Raw genomic sequence first — 20349 nt, 5'->3', positions numbered from 1 at the left:
GTTTTTTGACGCTGAAAAACAAAAAGTATTTTTTTTTAAAAAAATCGCGTTTTGTCCACAAGAGGGCGCTACTTTAATCCCATTTAAAGAATGCAGCAACATGATCAACCTTTTACTGGCTTTACTGACATTGTAGAAAAAATTGCAGGAAATTCAATGTTGTTGCCAGTCATTCGGTAAATAATAAAGTCATTATAAATATACCGAAAATAATTTGCACAGCAGTTTTGAGAAGGTCCTACTTTTGGCGATTGCCGACAAATGAAGGAGGATATTTAATATTTACATGTACATCATGTACTTATTTTTTATTATTATTAGGTCACTTCCCAGTACAAATGTAAAACTTCTCAATATATATATATATATATAAAAAAAAAAAAATGCACTTCCCACGTTTCCCTTTTCGACGATAGCACCGTGACAACAACACACAAAATCATAACAATGTGGCAAAAGTTAATCAACAACAGCAATGAGGTTTCAATTCAAGAGTTTTTGCATTTTTGGCGTCGTGGCGACCGTTCACAGAAGCAGCGCGTGAACCACCGCGCTGCAGAATTGCGAAGCAAAAAGGTATAAATATGACGAGTCTTAGAAGTAGTTTGTTTCTCTTTTCCCTGCATTTTAAAAGAGTCCCTTTTGCTCTTTTTAGGGTTCGGCCGTTTAACCGCCGAAGCAGACGGGCCCGACCTGGAAGCCGAACTTCTGGCCTGCGTTGCCAAAGTCGCTCACCGCCACGTCGACGACGGGCAGAGCGGAGGACTCCGGGAAGTCCATTTCCAACACTGTCCTTTCCTGTCCCGAGCGCGTCTGGGACAGGGAAAGAAAAAAAAAACGTGTGCAACAATGGGATCAACTGTTCACGTGAGCTGGGAAGGTTAGTTTCCTCTCACCTGACAGCCGTCGTAGAGTGCGCGGATGAAATGCGAGTTCTGGTGCGTCAGCTCCTCGCCGTCGCTGGCGCGGAAGCGCAGCGCCAGCTGGTGCCCGCCGCCGTGGCCGTCCAGCCAGGCGGCAGAGTTGAGGCAGTGGTAGGTGAAGGTTTGCCTGGCCGTCACGCTTAGCAGCTTGAGGAAGTTCATCTGCACCACGTGCACCGGAAGCCCATCCATGCCAGAGTATGAAAACTGGCAAAAAGGGAGGAGCATGTACTCACCGAATGGAACCTTCAAGGTCAATCGCTGAGTGTGTGTGTGTACCTTTTTTCCTTTCCGGAATTTACTGAACCAGGTGCCGGGCTTCTCCCCTTTCCACGCGGCCAGCTTCACCTAACGTTTCAAGTCCAATTAGCGCCTCAGACATGAGAAGACTTTTTTTTAAAAGATGCTGACCGACTGAAACTTCTTGTCCGGGTGGAGACACGTCTCGCCCTGGGCGGTGAAGTTGCAAAACACCTTGAAGGAGTCTCGGTGGCAGCCCTGATTGGGGTCGATCCAGTACTCGCCTGGTGGTAGAAAAAAAAGAAGAAAAAAAAAAACCACAGACATGGTTGTGATCAATAAATATTTAAGTCTGTGTTGCAATCTTAGATGATATGTGGCGGTACCGTTGGGAAGTTCTGGACTGAGCAGCCAGAGCTCCTTGCAGGAGCGGGCGGGGCTTTGGTAGGTCCCCTGAGGGGTGCGCAGACCCTCCACCTCCACTTTCATGGAGGACAGCGAGGCAAACACCTCCTCCATGCCTTGGCCCTCGTTGCTTTTGTCTGTCCACGCGTCCGACTGGGCCTGATCTCCCTGAATCCACTCGTCGTCCTCCTCGCTGCCATCTAGCATCTCGTCCTCCCCTTCCAGAACTGCAGCGTCGAGGACGTGGGTCCTCCTTTGGCGCCCGTCGTCCGGCAGCGGTGCGAGCGCCCGGTGTCCCTAAGAGAGGGTCCACTTTCAATTCTCAAAGTGTTTCTTTTTTTTCCTTCCCCCAACTGTACTCACTGGGGGTCCTGGAGGTCCTGCGGGTCCAGTGTCTCCTCTGGGTCCAATTGGACCCTTCATTCACACAACCATTAGTTGAGTGGAGATATTTAAGACACTTGGTGAAGACACTTACCGAATTTCCTTTCGAACCTTTTATACCGATGGCACCCTGAAAAGAGATCCAAGACAATTGTCCCCACAACTTGACCTTGCGATGCGTAATTGAACCCAAGAACGGTACTCACAGATAGACCTGTCGGGCCTGGGGGCCCGTGAGGACCTGCTGGGCCGACAGGACCCTGGCAATAAACACAGAATCAGAATATACCAAGTACAAGTACTAAAAGGTTTTTTCAATACCTCATCTCCTTTTGGACCCAGTAGTCCCTGGTTTCCCGGAAGCCCTCGGTCGCCCTTCTCTCCCATGTCCCCCGGGGGTCCGATCAAACCGATCAGCCCGCCGTGACCCTGCACGTGTGGCACAAGTCGAGTCGACTGTTTGCGGACGCCGCTAATCCCGAACCCACCTTGTCTCCGATTTTCCCGTGTTCTCCCTTTAGTCCGGCTAATCCCGGCGGACCCTGAAAAATATTGAGTCCGTAAAGATCCGTGAATGGAATGATGGCATTGTGATAGCATCGTGATGTAAATCATTTTACCATAGGACCAGGTGGTCCCGCCTGGCCTGTTGGTCCACTTAGGCCTTGCTCACCCTGACAAAAACAACAACAAAAAAAGATTGACAATTGCACAAATGTTTCTCCATCAGCTGACTTACAGCAGGACCAGGAATCCCTCTGAGACCCGTTGGACCGGCCTTTCCCGATTGTCCTTGACGACCCACCGGCCCGCGTTTTCCAATAGGGCCCTCTGATCCAGGAGCGCCCTGACATGAACACAGCGGGGAGACTATGAGAAGATTGGAACTTTCCCCAAATGGTGATTGCTTTGTGGCACTGACCTTGGCTCCTTTCAGGCCTTCCCTCCCATCTTTCCCAGCTTTACCCAAGTGGCCCTGAAGGGGGGGGGGGGGGGGGGGGGGGTAATGTGTCCTTTCATTTTCGGATCAACACAGATTTGCATTCTAAAAAAAGAAAAACCCACCCTTCGTCCAGGAGGGCCTGGTGGTCCAGGTTCTCCTGCTGCCCCTGGTGGTCCCTGTAGGTAAAGAAAAAAAAGAACAAGCGGGTTCTACTATCGGCCATCTTGTTTTTACATCAATTTAACATTGATGATTTGCACTCACAGATTTTCCAGGCTCTCCAGTGTCTCCTTTAGAACCAACAAGGCCGTCAATGCCCTGACAGAACACAAATGAAAATGATCCGTGTGATTGTGAGGGTCACGTTCACTGGTGGAGAAGAGAATGGACACTCACATTGGGTCCAGCCTCCCCTTGTTGTCCAAGGTCCCCAGTGAGCCCAATAGGACCCTGAGAGGAGAGTGGTCCAATGTTTTGATGGTGACTTTTTTTCCCGGAAGGGATTCTGAGGGGCTTGGGTGGCTCACTCACCGCATTGCCTTTGGCTCCGTCCTCCCCCGGGGTGCCTCGGGAACCTGGAGGTCCAGCTGCCCCTGGTGCGCCGGTATCTCCTTTCTCCCCTTGGTCACCTGTGTCCCCCTAGCAACAAAGAAGACGGACGGCCATCAATAAAAAGCTCACGTCCAACAGAGTACGGAATAAAAATCACGGATGCAGCAAACTCACCACTTTTCCCGCAAAACCCACTGGGCCGGGATCACCGGATTCGCCGTCCTCCCCCTAAGCGAGAGACGGGTGAGGGAAATTTGTAGACAGTCAAGTGATCGTTTCCGCCCCGCCCCAATGTTTACCTTTTCTCCGACCCCACCGGGCTGTCCAACGGTACCCTGGCGACCCGTGGGCCCCTGAGTAAAACATCAAAGCTCATCAGGACCCAATGAGTTCAGATGCATTCAAATTCAAATGTCTTTTGTACCAGTCCTCCGATTGATCCCTGAGGACCCGTAGGCCCCTGTTGCCCAGGGGGACCCTGAAAAGCAGACCTGGGTTAGTCACGTGTATTTGACGTAGAAAGAAGAATGCGGCAGCTCACCATCAGCCCGACGTGGCCGCTCTCGCCCTTTTCACCGGGGAGGCCCGGCATGCCCTGGACCAAACGAAAGGCACGTCAGAGTCTTGGCCGTTAGCTACGGCGCCGCGTTCTAATTAGCTGCGCAAGTGGCACCTGTAATCCTATTGGTCCTCTCAAACCCTTGAAACCACGAAGTCCCTCGTCTCCCTTGGGTCCGTACATTCCCTGCTGGCCCCGGGGCCCGACCTCGCCGTCTTGACCCTGGAACACACGAGAAGTCATCCAATTGGTGTTTATTTTTTATTATATTTATTTATTCATTTTTTGGACCAGTGGACATTTCAACGAGCCTACTCACAGGAAGTCCCGATTGTCCGAGTGGCCCCTGAGTACCAGTGGGTCCTGGGGGTCCCTGGGGGAGAACAAAGACATGATCAGTAAGAGGTGTTATGGTTTTTGGCGGCCGTGTCGAGGGTCAAGTTTCAAACTCACAGCTTCGCCTTTATCGCCTTTACTTCCTTTCTGGCCTGGCCCTCCTTGTTCTCCCTGCACACACACACACACAGACACACACACACGCTATGACAATGTGTATAGTTTCATGCAGTCTGCATTTTTTTTTTATGTAACTATTGATGACAGGATGTCGGTTTGCTATGTGAGTCGGGTGTTTTTTTGTTTTGATGACCTTGTCTCCATCATCTCCTGCGGGTCCTGGAGGCCCTGTAGCGCCGAGCATGCCCACTGGTCCCTGGTCTCCATCCTGACCCGCTGGTCCAATTGGACCTTTCTCACCCTAGGACAAACATTCACAGGGGAACCGAGTGATTAATCAGAAGATACGGGGCCTTTTCAAATAGGCAAATTTTGGAGACTTATTTTTTCTTACACTTACACATGACAACAGGAGCAAAGATAATGACATTCAAAGCAACTTTTGTTTTCTTAAAATCAAATGTTTTCTCTCGGACTAAGTATCAGAGCTATTTTACAGGCTCGCCCTTCTCTCCCATCGGTCCCGGTCCTCCACTGGCTCCGGCCCGTCCCGGCTCTCCGATGGCTCCGGCCGGCCCGGGGGAACCTCTCTCGGCGGCCGGTCCCTACACCAACAGGAAATTTCATTTTCACGCCGCGGCCATCCACGTCTTCCGCCCCGCCTGATTTTGAGCAAACTCACATTGGCACCTGGTGCTCCAGAGGGTCCTGCGCTTCCTTTTAGACCCGGAGGCCCCTAACAACACAATGCAACCTATGCTCAGTGTCGTCCAAATAATGTCAACAATGCAATAAGCAGGATTTGTCGGACTTACCATAACGCCAGGAGCGCCTCTGCTACCCCTGAACCCTTTCAGTCCGGGAGGTCCGCTCTTCCCCATGGTTCCAGGTAAGCCGGGATCACCCTGAGGAGAAGCCAAGCCGACGTAAGGCCACTCCACAACTTCTGATATTGACGGAATGGGTGTGGAGTGGCTTTCCCAACCCACCTTTCCGCCTTCCTTCCCTGCCGAGCCGGGTAAACCGTGCTCTCCGGGGACACCCGGGGAGCCCGGGTGGCCTCGGTCCCCCGTGGGGCCGGGCTCGCCCGATTTTCCCTGTAACGCACACACAAGCCAGGAGGAGCGGCTCAAAAGAAGAACATTCCAGGGTGAGTTTTGGGCAGGTCATGTTGTGGATGTGGACCCACCTGTGGCCCCACAACACCAGAGGGTCCCGGTGGTCCCGTTTTGCCTTGGAATCCCTGCCGTTCAAAAGATAACACTCGGGAAAGGCGTAGTCACCAGAGTTCACTAAGGAGACGAGCCTTACCGCTTCTCCTCGTTGACCCGGGTGTCCCGGAAGGCCGTCTTTCCCGGCCGGACCCTGCACACGTGGTCAATCGAGTTGCGGGAAAAAATAATCAGATGAAAGAAGAGCTTTGCCGTATATTCAGATATGTCATTTTTCAGAACTAAAACTGTCAGTGGGGAACTCACAGTGGCTCCTTTGGGTCCGGGCTCTCCACCCCGTCCTTGAGGTCCTTGAGGTCCCTTAAATAAAATGCAAATGGCTCCATGAGTGTGTTTTGGCAATTCAGTTATTTCTGCTCCTCTCTCACCCTCTCGCCGGCCGATCCCGGGGCGCCGTCGTGTCCGGAAGCGCCCTGATAAAAAAGGTGGCGGGTAAAGTGTGGCTCCCTTAAGTGAGGCGAGTCAGCTGACCTTTTCTCCAGGTTTCCCCGTGGGTCCTTTGGCCCCTCTGCCTCCCCGTGCCCCCTGAAGCGACATGCCACTTTGATTTATGAGGCAGTTTTTACTCATCCAAATATTTCCCCCTCCAGAAAGGCAGTTTGAACACCTTGGAGGATATTTTTGTTGTATCCAGGTGTACCTAACAGAGTGGTACTTACATTTGGCCCCCTCTGTCCAGCACTTCCTGCTTGTCCAGGAGGACCCTGCGTACACAGAACAGGATGTTTCTGGATCAAGTAAAAACCAAAGCGTTACTTTTTTTTTTTTTTGGGTTACAGACTTTTTTGCCTTTTTCTCCAGGAGCTCCTAGTACTCCAGGAAAGCCATCAGCGCCCTGTGACGAGAAACAAGACCAACCAAGTAACGTATCGCACCTATTTACTGTTTCTACAGTATGTGGATTATGAATGAAATGACCTTTGGCCCAAGTCTTCCTTGATAGCCTGGCAAACCGGGTACTCCTAGTTTTCCCTGAAAAACAGCAAGTTGGCTGGGCGATATACTTTTGAAATAAAATGTCAGATTTTTTCCCCTCAAAAGTTTTCCCCTCAAAAATTAGCCCCTCTCCTACATAGTATAAAATATGTCTTTGAGTTGCGCTGTATCTTTTCAACCTGACACTCCATACCTTTTCTCCAGGGGTCCCTGGGGGTCCGCTTTCCCCTAAAGGTCCCGTTTGCCCTTTGGGTCCCTCTGGTCCGTCTTCCCCCCGTCCTCCCGCAGCGCCATTGTCGCCGCCGTCACCCTTGCCGCCCATCTCGCCCTTGGCTCCGGGGAAGCCGTCCTCGCCCTGAAGTCGGAGCCGAAGGAGGTTAGCAAAGACCACGGCGGTGGAGGAAATAATGACGGTGCCGTGGGTGGAGATCACCTTCTCGCCTTTGCTGCCCTTTAGTCCTCGAATGCCGTCTGCTCCCTGGCCAACGCACAAGCACAGACAACATTTGCCCTATTGAACTCATTTGAGGCTCATCTTGGCCAATTAATCAATCAACACAGATAAATCAACCAATAAATAAATGTTTGGCTTGTCCTGGACAAATTCCACCCCTGACGTCAGGTTCCTTAAGCAAGCTCAAAGTGCCATTTAGTTTTTCCCGGCCGGCTACAAGTGCACAGTGGCCGCAATGTCTCCTACCTTGACTCCTCGTTGTCCGGGATAGCCGACGGGCCCCTGCACCCCCACGGGACCCTGTGCGCCAAAACCACACGTTTGGAGCACTCCATTTCACCAGCCCGGGTGACGACAAACGAAACAAATGTTTTACCGGCAAACCTTTTTCACCGGGAGTGCCTTCGCGTCCGGGATGACCCTGTTGGCGACAACATACTCCAATATGGCTAAGATGAGAGACGCCGGCGTGTCACTTGGTGCGAGCTTACGGGAGGGCCGTCATTTCCGGCTAGACCCTGCATGCCTTTCTTCCCTTGCGGCCCCTGTTAGACAAAAGAGAAAAAGTTGAAATCCTTCCAAATCGGCAAAGCTAAAAATCCTCCCGTGGTCTTTTACCTTCTCTCCAGGCAGCCCGACTAATCCCTGCGGACCGGGAAAGCCCTGAGGGAGACGTGGGGGATTTGCGTTTGTTCATGTTTTACGAGGATCCTGCTCTTATTTTTAGTCTGCTTCTACCTGAATTCCAGGGTTGCCCTGCTGTCCTGGTGCGCCGATATCCCCCGGGGACCCCTTAAACACATACATGAAATCATGGCTCCAGGTCAGGCTAAAAATATCATTTCAAATACTCACAATGTTGCCCTTTGACCCTTGCACGCCATCAATTCCCCGAATGCCCTGCGAGAAGAAGCAAGAGGAATTTTAAAAAAGTGCGCGTGCGCGCTTTGGAAAAGTTCACACTCACCGACTGTCCCGGGGGTCCCGGGCGACCTCGAGGGCCGTTCATGCCTCTTGACCCCTGCAACAAACTCCATTTTTAACACTTGTCAAGCAAGTTGAGTCGTCAAAGTTCCTGAACTCTATTGTGAGCACGCGAGGACTCACGGCATCGCCCGGTTGTCCTCTCGGTCCAGACGGGCCCTCAGAACCCTGCGCGACAACATAGCGGCGTCAAAAGCAACCGCCAACAGGCGTGCAAAATGACTCGCATGGGTTAGCGCAGGTTCTACCTTTTCTCCCGGCTCTCCGGCAGGACCTGTGGGGCCCGGTTTTCCCCTCTCGCCCTGCGGAGGTTTTTCAGAGCGGTTGACAAACTGGCCTCATGCTAGCAGAGGCTTTAATTGTTTTTAACTTTCAGCTGCATTGAGTGACTTTCTTTTTCCAGTCCTACTTACTTTATGTCCCATGTCGCCGGGCAGACCAGGCAAGCCGTCGAAGCCTCTGTCCCCCTGCGAGGACAAACCGTTTGAGGATGACATTTGGAACATTTGATGTTTGGCTGCTCACCTTGACGCCCGTCTCTCCGATGTTGCCTCGCCCGCCGTCCGCCCCGCCTCGTCCCTGACAAACACCCAAGCGCACGTGAGCTTCGTTGCGTCACGCGCGTAGAAATCTGCGAGTAGAAAAAGCGCACCCTTTTGCCGAGGCGTCCGTTCTGGCCTGGGATGCCGGGTGCTCCGGGTGGACCCTGAGGGCGGGGCCGTCGTGTTAGGTTGAAAGGCGTGTGTGTGTTATCATGACAACCATTGTACACTTACAGGTGGTCCCATTTCTCCATTGCTGCCCTTCAGGCCGGATGGACCTGGTATGCCCTATAAATAAATATTTTTTTTAAAATAAATACTTCAATACAGTGTGTGCGTGTGAATAGAAACTCACAAGTGGACCAGGTCGTCCCCGAAGGCCAAGTGGACCGGGAGGACCCTTCATTGACAACTACAAAAAGAAGTGTATGGTGTGATTTCAAGAAGCAGCGGCCATTTTCTTTTTATTTGAGGTGTGCCTTGACCTTGGTCTGCTGCAGGATGGCCTGGGCTTGAGCCTCCTGTGCAGAAAAGATGGCTGATTTCTGACCACCACCTGCCCGGAACTGCAAACACAAAAAGAGGGACTCGATATTCTGTCCTTAGACTGACTAAATACAGATTTTGTTTTTTTGAAGCGTCGTCTCTATTAAAGACTCAAGACTCCCCCTAGTGGCTGTGCAGACGGCCGCAAAGCTTTATCCAAAATGTATCCACTTAAAATTTGACATGCGTTCCAATTAGCACAATGACACCAAACATGAACAGTGAGACATCTCCTTTTTTCTCTCTCTCTCTCTTCAAGTTACCGGCAAGACCATGAGGTTTCCCGGCAGTCCCGGTATCCCGTCGACTCCGTTCTGGCCCGGCAGTCCTGGGTGTCCCTAAGGAGCCCGCATAGATTAGACCAGCTCAGTGCACAGCCTGCCAACACAGAGGACAATTCTGACCAGTTCTCCGGGGTCTCCTCGAGGTCCCACCGGCCCCGTGATTCCGGGAGGGCCTGCCGGTCCCTGCACACAAATGAACATATTTATGTGGATGTTTTTATCCGTTTGACTCAACTGAGTGATGTGTTCTATACCCTGTAAGGCACCAACCTGAGGTCCCGGAGGCCCGTACGAACCTACAAATTGTGTGCCCTGAAATCACAACGACACGAAAAAAAGTTACCAAACAGCATCTGGCTGCCAAGGAAACCGCGAGAATCAAAAAGGGGGCTTCATTTAGACAAGAGTAGCCCGTTGCCGCCATCATGTGGCACCTAAAGGCAATGACAGTACAGTGCAATCAATTTTTCATTTGACATTGCAATTAATAGGATTGATTCGACTCAAAGTTCCCAGCTAATGTTGAAACAACACGTAATTGTGCGACAGCAAAGACACATTTATTGAATAAAAATCTTTCTCCACAGTAGACAATGTGTGAACGATTCTGAATGCAGCAATTCACTCCAAGATTTTTTTTGGAGCCCATTTCAGTGACCCATCGAGATCCCCTGATGGACATAAAAAACAATGAATGTATCAAATGAGCTTTCTTACCACTCCCAAAAGTGCGGGCTCTCCTTTCTCTCCTTTCTCCGGTACATACTGGAAGACAAAATGTCGGTCGGGAACATTGAAATCTGTCCAACTGGGCGAGTACCGATACCGAGTTTGGGTATTTTGCCGATACCGACTTTATCGAAAGGTATCGAGTACTCGTAGAGGCTGCCGATACCAACGACAGTCACAGACAAGCAAAAAATAAAATAACATAAAATAAAATCTGCCATAGAGTAAGTCCTCCTTGCCAGTAGTTGGTGCTATACAGATATTTCGTCACACCTGTGTTAGATGCTTATGTTGTGGCCCAAAATAAAAACACTTATAAGTTTTGGTTGCTACCTGCGTGTCCACACGGTATCCCCCTTCCCTCTCAGCAGGCCGGTATCGTTCATCCACTTCCTCTTCTTCGTAGTCGTACTCCTTCAGCTGGTAGTCGTCCGTGGAGTTGTCGTAGTCCTCGTATTCGAACATCTGTCCGACCAACGAGCGGTTAGAAGCGAGTGGTCAAAAAGCAAGAAATAGGACCGGACGCCATCCTCACCTCGTACTCGGTGAGGTTGGGTCCGGTCGTCACCGTGGAGACGGCGACGTCCTGGTAGATGTCGCTGAAGTCATAGGCGTCCAACTCCTCGGCTACGTGCTGCTTCTTTGGCGTCACGTCCACCTGAAGAATCAACGGCAAGGCCCATCAATGTCTGGCCGCTGAACGTGTTCTTCACGACACCGACTTTTGTTCTGGTATTTCAAGCCAAGTCCAAGAGCAACAAGAATTTGGAAACCTGGACGACGGGTACTTTTTTTTTTTTTTGTGTGATGAAGATTAGAATCAAGATCATTTGGACAAAATACATTTGAAAGGCGCCCACATCTAATTTCTTTGCCCCAATGCGGTTCAAAGAAGTGAAAGGAAGCAAAGCCCTAACTCCTTTGCTGTTTATCTTTCAATTTGGACTGAGCTCTGGAGTGGCCCCAAAAAAATAAAATAATAATAATAAAGAAAAGGGCATCCTGCAGCGCTTTTGAGCCCACAGCCAGATTGTAAATCACACAGCAGTAGGCAGGAAAGAAAAAAAAAAACATTTGTAGTTTTTGGAACTAAAACAATCCAACAGGTTTGAAAATAAATGTTGGCTTCTTTTCAGACCACCAGCAAAACAATAAAAGTGAACAGGGGGGGGGACTTTTCTGGTAGAATAAACATTGTAAACATATGGTAGTCACCATATATGAGTGGGCTTTCTCCTTTGTTTGCATCTCTGTATGACTGACCTTATACTGCCACCCTGTGGCCAAAACGGGGACAACATAAGGAGCAGCACAATGAATTGAATTGCGGCATTGAATGGTGGCGTACAAACGGTTTCATTGCTTACATTCTATTTAAGCTTTATTCACCCTTTTTCTTTTTCATGAGGGTCGAAAGGAAAGAAGGTACCTGGTTTTAAAAGTTGCCATAATTGCTCCACTAAGTATTTCCTTCTGGGCCACAACGCAAATTTTGTGTGGTCCATAAATACTTGGAATATTTGTGAAGAGCTGGCGGCATACTTTGGATTTACAACTTTCAGCACCTGCCACATGACGCCTGAAGTGAGGTGGGGGATGGGGGGGGGTGCTGACCTCATCGGCGGCGATGTCCATGACGATGCTGTCGTAGGGCAACGCCGCGTCACAGTCGGGGATGAAGTCCCTGCAGTACGTCTCGGCCGCCGCGGGGTCGTCCACGAGCAGAAGCTGTTGGATGTCACCCTGTCCAGGTGAAGAAGTTGTTCACATCCAATGATTGTTGTTTATTGGTGACTCGGCGGGCAGCCGTTCTTAATTGTCGAGTGAATCCCAGCAGCCAACCTCAAAGACGTCTTGGTCCAGCAGTCGCGTTCCGAACACGGTGACGCCGTCGGTGCTGACGTGCGCTTGGGGTCCGCGCAGCAGCTCCAAAGTCTCCAGCTTGACGCAGTCCAAGTAGAGCGTCACCCGCTGGCCCTTCACGCTGTAGGCCACTCGGTGCCACCTAGTGGAAGTGTCAAATTGTCTCGGAAGCTCACAAATACGCATGCCTGAAATTCCTGTGCAAGTGAGTGTATCGTGCCGAAAGATTTTGGAAATTAAAAATGAATAAAAAAATTAATTAAATTAAATACAATTAAATCAAATGAAAATAGATACATAATGGGTCATCTTCCATTTGTATACTGCACAACAGCTAAATGCTGCTTCACCATGTTTGTCGTTTGTCTTTTTTTGTACGAGATGCTCATCCGCCGCACGGCAAATTTGGCGTTTCCAAAAATACGCGGACGCAAAGTTGCGTTTGGTGTCGGAGCCAAACGTGTACATTCGGCGAGTCGTTTGTTACCCACTTGCCATCCGCCAGGTTGATCCTCCGAAACGTCGGGTAGAGTTCCGGAGCGGGCTGACCCTCGTGGTCCTCGTACAGAAAGACGGGAGAACGTCCGATCTCCAAACCCAACTGTTGCGTACCCTGCGATTACGACAACGACTTCAAAATACAAAGCCTTTGAGACTTAACCGACTCATTACGGAGTGTCATCTGCAAGCATCTGAAGCTTTGATGTTGGTGACACCCACCTGAGGGTCATACAGGGACAGCAGAAAGACCTGCGAGCCCTTCACAGCTCGGACTGTGGTCATCAGTGAGAAATCTTCCGGGAATGGCGAATCTGTGCCGAGGAGGAGCGCGTGAGAACTTCATTTGTCCACGAGGTTCGGCGGGAATCGAGCTTACCGGGAAAAAGCTGCTTGGTGGGAGCGCTCAGTTGGATCTTCTTGTTGATCTTGAAAGCGAGGTCGGGATCTTCGTGGCCCTTCCTGCTGGCGCACAGCCCGGCCTCCAGGGACACGCCCTCCAAATCCTCGGACAGCTCCAGAACCTTCAGGATGTCGATGGGACTGGCTGTCAAAGACAAGACGGGAATAGACGAGACCAACGTTAGCTTTTGCCAACGCCCGAAATTGTCTCCAATGTTTGCAAAAAGTATCTTATTTCTCTAATCTGTTTTTTTTTTAATTATAATGAAAGACCGGAGAAGAAATTATGATTTTTTTTATCGTTATTATTTATTATCATTATTATTTTCTAATTATCTTTGCTCTTTGGCACAGAAGCGATAGAACCACAAGAGAACTGTAAAAAAGAGATTTGTTGGACAAAGACAAGATGAGCGACATCCTCATAAGCAAAGTCTTGAAAAGAGAGCAAAGCTAACAAGTGGAGAACGTGTCTCGACTGGTGTGATTAAACTTCACATGGATTTGCGAGCATGATGTCAACCTTTCTAATGCACACACACACACACACACACACGGCGGCCATGTCATGTACAAGTCTGCCAGATGTGAGCACGTGTTTGTAATTCTTACCTTTATGTGGGGACTACCAATTTATTTGCTTTTGTTGTTGCTTTATTGGATGAGAAACTTTGGGGTGTCAGGGTATGATCAAGGGGAAACAACAAATGTTGCATTTGGTAGTAAAAGTAACAAAAAAACTCACAAATTGTTTTGCTTCTATGCTTCCCACAAAAAAAGGATTGAGGAAGACAAAAAAAAAAAAAAGTATTTTGCATAAAAATCAAATCGGTCACATAATGCATGCAAAAAATACACGCAACATTTCAAAATTCCTCAAAGCTACTTTTTAATATTTCGGAGCACCCTTTGGCCAAATTTTTGGATGGCCTGATTTCTTTTTTTGTTTTATTAATTCCATGTGAAACAAAACAGAACCAACATTTTTGCATCAAAAGACAGAAAAACTTAGCTAACATGTTAATCCACTCGCTACGTTTTGTTATTCCAGAAACTTTATACAGTAAACGCTGCTTTATTTTTCTGCCGAGCTTGTGCCTTTGTTTTTCAGCTTTGGGTTTTTTTTGTCAGCAAACGTTGGGCGCAGTCGGGACAAGGCAAGACACGGACAGTTTCATCTTCAAATAAAGGCGCGCACGTGGATGAAAACGGCAGGCGCAAGGTGGCAAGCGACCAATCGCGCTACTGCAGCGTGTAAGGGATGACAAGTAGGACCGACCTAGTGACATCCACTAGGGCGACCAATCAAAGTACACAAAAAAAAATCTGCATTTTGAGGAAAGAAAAAAAAAAAAAAAAAACTGCACATCTGGTCACGGAAGAATAAGGCACATGTTCCATAAAAGTTAGCCTTGCTAAGCTAACCTTTAGCCACACGCAGATGCACTCGTGGTGGAGTTGCAGCTGCATGGCCTGAGGAGCAGTTAACAGAGGCGTAAAGTTACCCAATCTGTCAGTCATTGGGAAGCCTTTGGAGTGTCCTAATACTTTTGTCCACCTGCAATCACATCGAGCAGGCGACGTCAGGCCGATAAGGGAAGAGTTGGATGGAAGGAGTGAGCATGTGTTTCATATCCTCTTGGCTCAAAGACAATGAAAAATGTTTCCTGCTGTCTTCCGCAACACACACACACACTCACACACACATGATCAAGTCGACGGCCCATTAGCGTGAGCATCCTTGCACGTAATCTTAGTTGATCGCCGGGGTGCCAAAGGCATATCAAAGTCCAATTTTTGCCGTCACGTCGTGAACAAAGAGCGGGGAGCGCACTACCCCCCCCCCGTCTCACACTGTCCAGTACCTCCCAAAACGTTTCTGAAACCTCGAGTGACCTGTCTAACGCACTTTGTGAAGAAAAACTTTGTATGGCAGTTGATGCGAGACAAAATTTCAACATTATAAGGAGGAAAAAGAAGGGAAATAATGTTTTGATTGTTTCCTAATCAATTAAAATAAGATTTTTTTATTTTTTTTTAGCCCAAATCATGACGAGAACCACCTTCACGTGACGCGGGTATTTTTACACTTAACCCATTAAGTCGCGTACACAAGTATGTTCATCTTTCCAGGAATGACTGACAGGTGGAATTCCAGTTTTTACAAATAGGTCATCCAGGTGTGAGGGTTGCTATAAAGTTCACGCCCTGCCCTAGTCCAGGCCATGTGAATTCTGCCCGGTCAACTTTGCCTAGCAACAAACGACACAGGACAAATCTTAATTCTGCCACTCAACAATCAATCAGACAGTTTGTCATTGGCTCACGGGGCAGTTAGGAGTGAGCCCTGTGAACTCTGCCTGGCAACAAATGGACATTCTTTTCATTGGCTCGTCAGGCGAGTTACATTTGATGATGGTGGCAACGGTTCAACAAAAAGAGTACAAGTCGGCATGACAAATAAGCAGCATTCACCCATGAGTAGATTTTGAAGCCGCGCAACATGTCGGAAAATCCACCCGGGCGCTGAGTAACAGCAGGTATGGAAGAACAAGTCCAAACACATAGACGACATGTATCTAGAAGTAAATGTGCACGACGTGTACAACTACCCACAATAATGAGAATAATAATATTGATCGTAACTTTTATTTTAAGATTATATTTCAACTTATTTTTTTTGTGAATTTTACTCAATTTAACGTGTATGACTTTACCGAGCAACGAGCGTCAAATTGATTTGATTGTTCCGTGAGGCTGTTTACTATGACAAATTGTAATCGATGACATTTGCACAATAATGAGCATGTTGGCGGGGGGGGTGAAGGAAAGTTTAACAACATGTCCATCACCACCCCGAGGGGGCTTTGGGTGGACGGGTGATGAAAGGCAACCTGCAGAGCCCCGAGCATCTCAACTTCCATCCGTCCATTTAAAAAAAAAAAAAAAATCCAGTCTGCCAACCTGCTGCTTGTTTGCAATTTCCACATACAAGACAAATATTTAGTCGAACGAAGTTTCATATCCGTGGTCGGGTCGCTCCGAAGTTGAGGCAGTCCCGCTACAACTTTTACGTTGACAGGCAACTTTTTTTCCTTCCAACTGACTCAACAATGTCAACTGAAAGACAGCCGAGCCTTCTTCTTACCTGCTATGGAGCTGTGGAGCCCGACGGTGAAGAAGAGGAGCAGCGTCCACCCGTCCATCCTGCCTACGTCTTCTCGGCCTCCTTTCCTTCCTTCCTTCCTTCCTGATTAACGAAGCATGAAGGCTTTAATCAATTCAAGTGATAAACGTCCGAGCCAGCGGAGCCGCCACGCGTCTTTTTTTTCTGGATGGCGCTAAAAAGAAAAACGGCAGGGAGGGAAGAAAAATCCCCCCCTCTCCAATTATCGCAAGTTCACTCTTCCCTCCCACCTTGCACTATTTTTTCCCTCACTTTCTCTCCCCTCCTACTCCCCCCCCCCCCTTTTTATGAAACATTTAATTACTCTTGTAATTAGAATTTGGAACGGACTCGAGGACTAAGTACGACAAATGACAAGACCGGTAAGCGTAATTATAAAAGAACACTTCTGTGATTAGTTTTCGCAAAACACACATACACACGCACACACACACACACACACACACATGCGCAGAGCATGCTAGGACAGGACAAAGCTGCTGCCCAACTAATCAAAATATGCTGCTGCAGATTCCTGTGTGTCTTTGCCACGCCGCTACACACACACACACACACACACACACACACACTAAAAACACAACGTAAAAAGGTTTTGCTTGCACTCTTCATTCAGTCAAAGAACAAAAAGGTCTGTAAAAGTCCATAAAGCAGCCGAAGACTTTCTTAATGGGGGTGAAGAAGGCAGCTGGGATTACACGGCGTCCATAAATGCGGATGTTGGTGTTTTTATTTCAAGCTAAAATGGACAATGTGGTTCTGCCCAGAGAGCGAATGGTCGTAAAAATGTGACATTGATTTTCACATTTTTACGATAGTGACTTTTTCTTCTGTGCACTTTCCATTCATTTTTAACAATTTGTAATTGTTCACCCTGTTGAGATCTTCAAAATCATGTTGCAGATAAAGTCATTTTTTTTAAAAATATATAAAAGAAATTTCAAATGAGGATCACTGATCAACTGTTTATGTGAATGATCGATTGCAAAATAGAAAAATAACCTAAAGGCAACGTACCCGTAGGACGGGGAGAGGATAATCTGCATCTTGTCCATGTGACTTTGATCCTCTTAGGCTGAGCGGCCATCCCGTCCGTCATCCCGTCATCCCGCCTCAGGCTGCAGTGGACGGAGATGGCGAGCGGCAGGCAGAAAGTGGTGCTGATCACCGGCTGCTCATCGGGCATCGGCTTGAGGATGGCCGTCATGCTGGCCAAGGACCAACACCAGCGCTACCACGGTACGTCAGGTCTTGCCGCTTTGCTGCGCCGGGAAAGAACAGTAAACAGACTTGATGAAAAATGCATTTTGATTTATGGGATTTGTTTTTTCACATTTAGTAAAGATAAGTGATACATCAGAATTCAATTAGATACAATAAACTAAGAAACATCTACAACTAATGCATCCTAAAATTTGGTGATGTGGTGTAGCTAAGAAAGGTTCATTTTATTTTTAAGCATCAAACATCTTAAATAGAATCACTCTATCGCCAAACTATTTTTGTGTCAGGAACGTACACAAATGAGGAATCCTAAAAACCGCTGACAATCACATGAGCTAGTGAACTCAGTTTGACACGGCGTTGCGTCGCACGTGACGACTCTCTTTTTACAGCCTCGTCGTAATCTGCGCTATTTGTAGCCTCGGCTTTATTCCCGTTGGAAATGATAAAAATAGAAATAATCCCAAGGCCTTTATTGCTCCTAACAATGGTGTCTAAAGGGATGGCGAAGAGTGTGTTGACATCCCATTAGCGATCCACAATGTTTTTAGCGCACGTTAGCCATACTGTTTTGGGAAATTATTTATTATTCTGTAGCCTTTATATATATATATATATATATATATATATATATATATATATATATATATATATATATGTATATATATATATATATGTATATATATGTTTTTACTTTTACTTAAGCGAAGAAGTTGAATTGTTTGCCAGCTCTGAACCAACCCATTAGCATTGTTGCTAACAGTGTCCAACTTAGTGGCTTTGGTGTTCAAATATATTCATCCTCCTCAGATCATCGGGAGATTTTCACTTTTCAAACATTAAGGTCGGTGGTGGTCTGAATGCTTTGAATTTTGAGGAATGTAACAAAATGGAGTTCCTTCATCCACAGTCATCGCTACAATGCGAGACCTGAAGCGCAAGGACAAGCTGGTGGAAGCTGCCGGCGACGCGTACGGGAAAACGCTCTCTCTGGCCGTGCTGGACGTGTGCAGCGACGACTCGGTCAAACAATGCATCGACGGCATCAAGGATCGCCACGTTGATGTCCTAAGTGAGTTGCTTGCGTGAGTGGAGCTCGCCCACTTGCCAGGAACATAAGAGATTCAGAAGCTCCTGACTCAAGTGAGCGGAATCAACACGAGGGATTCAAAAGATGCTATTGAATCAGGTGACTCAGATGGTTCACTGACCTGAGCTGGTCAGAAAGACTCAATTGAGACAAGTGCCTGAAAACTCGATGGAACGCTGCAAATTCAGATGAATGAGCTGCTTGAGTCAAATTAGTAGACTCGGTGAAAACACTGTGGCCTCTGAGGAATCGTGAGATTGACTCAAAATTTCAGACTCACTGAACATCCCGATCCAAAATGATGAGGTTGACCACAAGTTGTGTTTTCCCCGACTTAGTCAACAACGCGGGCATCGGCCTGGTGGGGCCCCTGGAGAGCATTCCTATCGAGGAGATGAAGAAGGTGTTTGAAACCAACTTCTTCGGTGTGATCCGAATGATCAAGGAGGTGATGCCTGACATGAAGCGACGTAAAGGGGGGCACATCATTGTGATCAGCAGCGTCATGGGACTTCAAGGTGGGAAGTGAGCACCTTCTAAATGGATTGCTGGCATAAACAGATGAACAAAGGTTTAGAGTTAATCCAAAAGTTTGGACCAGTTAGAGTGAACATTGGTTTTGTTTGCTTGTCATGAGCAGGGGTGGTCTTCAACGACGTCTACGCGGCTTCTAAGTTTGCCATGGAGGGCTTCTGCGAGAGTCTGGCCGTGCAGCTGCTCAAGTTCAACGTCACGTGAGCATCATTTTAAACGTCGGGACACCTCAAACCTTTTGGCGACACAGCGCATAACGATTCCATTCGATATGATACAAGGTTGGCTCGGCTTGAGAAGGATTCGATTCGATTCGATGCACTCGCATTGTCTACTTTATTGGCATGCTAGTCCCCAAGCATTTTTTTAATAATAGAAGATAACTGACAGTATATTATTTTGAAGACCTCCCATTGCTACGGCTCATGGACCCCTGGAGCTTAGTTTGAGAACACAATCCCTGATTGGTGCGTTCATACCCAGGTTGTCGATGATTGAGCCCGGCCCGGTTCACACGGAATTCGAGGCCAAGATGATTCAGGACGTGCGGCAGAAGGAGTACCCGGGAACCGACCCGGACACGGTGCACTACTTCAAGAACGTTTACCTGCCGTCTTCCGTGGACATCTTTGAAACGCTCGGACAAACGCCGGATGACATAGCGAGAGTGAGTCATTCTCATCTTCGTTCTTCATACTAGGTTTTCCCGTTCTCTGGGAAGTGGCATGTTTTGGGGATAATAAGGCGCATCGAATGATCAATCTCAATGAACTTCTGGCATCTCTGGCGTTTTCACAGTGCACCAAGAAGGTGATCGAAGCCAGCAGGCCGCGATTCCGCAACCTGACCAACCCCTTGTACACGCCCATCGTGGCCCTCAAGTACGCCGACGAGACGGGCGGCCTGTCGGTCCATGCCTTCTACCACATGCTCTTCAACCTGGGTTCGCTCATGCATGTCAGCATGACGGCTATGAAGTACCTCACTTGCGGCTGTTTGAGGAGCCGCACCGTGTCGCCAAACTAAGGAACCCCAACAACTGCTGGGACAATTTCACAGGAAATTTCCGAAACTGGAACCGTTAGATCCAAGATCACGCAATATTACCAGCAAACAATCAAGACTGCGTGAATGTGTATGATTTTGGATACACATAGACTTTTTAATTAATGTAAAAAGCTGTAAAAAAAAACATTTTTAAGAAACAAACTACGAACTGTATAGGTAGTGAAGATTTTAAGGATAATTATTGTTGCAGTCGTGGCACATCATAAAAATTAATTCCACTTGGAAAGAAAGCATCAAATCACTTTGTCATGCCATATTTTCTTCTGTACATATAACTGATGTAATAAATCAGTCCCTTCAGCTTATGCTTCATTTTT

General features: G+C 48.0%; 2 protein-coding genes across 3 annotated transcripts; one reads left to right on the top strand and one right to left on the bottom strand.

Annotated features, from left to right (window-relative positions):
- Positions 1–106: 106 nt before the first annotated feature.
- On the bottom strand, positions 107–16836 carry LOC133151527 (collagen alpha-1(XI) chain-like). The gene is made up of 66 exons (XM_061274642.1): positions 16081–16836; positions 12910–13077; positions 12753–12844; positions 12524–12645; positions 12012–12174; positions 11784–11912; positions 10705–10827; positions 10503–10634; positions 10158–10205; positions 9711–9752; positions 9561–9623; positions 9420–9494; positions 9096–9176; positions 8966–9022; positions 8845–8898; positions 8721–8774; positions 8594–8647; positions 8482–8535; positions 8317–8370; positions 8192–8236; positions 8052–8105; positions 7940–7984; positions 7823–7876; positions 7703–7747; positions 7576–7629; positions 7461–7505; positions 7331–7384; positions 7064–7108; positions 6824–6985; positions 6613–6666; positions 6476–6529; positions 6354–6398; positions 6166–6219; positions 6063–6107; positions 5941–5994; positions 5774–5827; positions 5652–5705; positions 5452–5559; positions 5278–5367; positions 5145–5198; positions 4960–5067; positions 4656–4763; positions 4460–4513; positions 4326–4379; positions 4121–4228; positions 3989–4042; positions 3872–3925; positions 3747–3800; positions 3622–3675; positions 3427–3534; positions 3292–3345; positions 3160–3213; positions 3018–3071; positions 2875–2928; positions 2692–2799; positions 2573–2626; positions 2441–2494; positions 2274–2381; positions 2159–2212; positions 2047–2082; positions 1932–1985; positions 1550–1865; positions 1335–1447; positions 1203–1271; positions 897–1130; positions 107–813 (listed from the first exon to the last, which is right to left on the bottom strand). The coding sequence occupies exons 1-66, from the start codon at positions 16136–16138 to the stop codon at positions 667–669; spliced, it is 5211 nt and encodes a 1736-aa protein (XP_061130626.1). The 5' UTR covers positions 16139–16836; the 3' UTR covers positions 107–666.
- On the top strand, positions 15279–20332 carry LOC133151529 (retinol dehydrogenase 8-like). 2 transcript variants are annotated; one of them, XM_061274644.1, is made up of 7 exons: positions 15279–15472; positions 17191–17355; positions 18251–18412; positions 18769–18948; positions 19071–19164; positions 19448–19631; positions 19763–20332. In XM_061274644.1, exons 2-7 carry the CDS (start codon positions 17250–17252, stop codon positions 19988–19990), a joined length of 954 nt encoding a protein of 317 aa, XP_061130628.1. In that variant the 5' UTR covers positions 15279–15472; positions 17191–17249; the 3' UTR covers positions 19991–20332. The 2 variants fall into 2 exon arrangements, with proteins under 2 accessions (XP_061130628.1, XP_061130630.1); XM_061274646.1 differs by lacking the exon at positions 15279–15472 and adding an exon at positions 16301–16481.
- Positions 20333–20349: the final 17 nt, after the last annotated feature.

The sequence above is a fragment of the Syngnathus typhle genome, linkage group LG3 (assembly GCF_033458585.1).
Source record: "Syngnathus typhle isolate RoL2023-S1 ecotype Sweden linkage group LG3, RoL_Styp_1.0, whole genome shotgun sequence".
NCBI classification, from domain to species: domain Eukaryota; kingdom Metazoa; phylum Chordata; class Actinopteri; order Syngnathiformes; family Syngnathidae; genus Syngnathus; species Syngnathus typhle.
The sequence above is the reverse complement of the archived record's forward strand: the minus strand, read 5'-3'. Positions and strand labels throughout refer to the sequence as shown.

Bases quoted from the DNA above. Each gene is read 5' to 3' on its own strand.
- LOC133151527 (XM_061274642.1), bottom strand. From the start codon at position 16,138: ATGGACGGGTGGACGCTGCTCCTCTTCTTCACCGTCGGGCTCCACAGC. The intron at 7,385-7,460 runs GTAAAACATTTG...TTTGGCGCACAG, and splicing joins CCGGTGAAAAAGGTTTGCCG to GGTCCCGTGGGGGTGCAGGG. The intron at 2,929-3,017 runs GTGGGTTTTTCT...CCCCCCCTTCAG, and splicing joins CAGGCCCTCCTGGACGAAGG to GGCCACTTGGGTAAAGCTGG.
- LOC133151529 (XM_061274644.1), top strand. From the start codon at position 17,250: ATGGCGAGCGGCAGGCAGAAAGTGGTGCTGATCACCGGCTGCTCATCG. The intron at 17,356-18,250 runs GTACGTCAGGTC...CTTCATCCACAG, and splicing joins CCAACACCAGCGCTACCACG to TCATCGCTACAATGCGAGAC. The intron at 19,165-19,447 runs GTGAGCATCATT...GTTCATACCCAG, and splicing joins CTGCTCAAGTTCAACGTCAC to GTTGTCGATGATTGAGCCCG.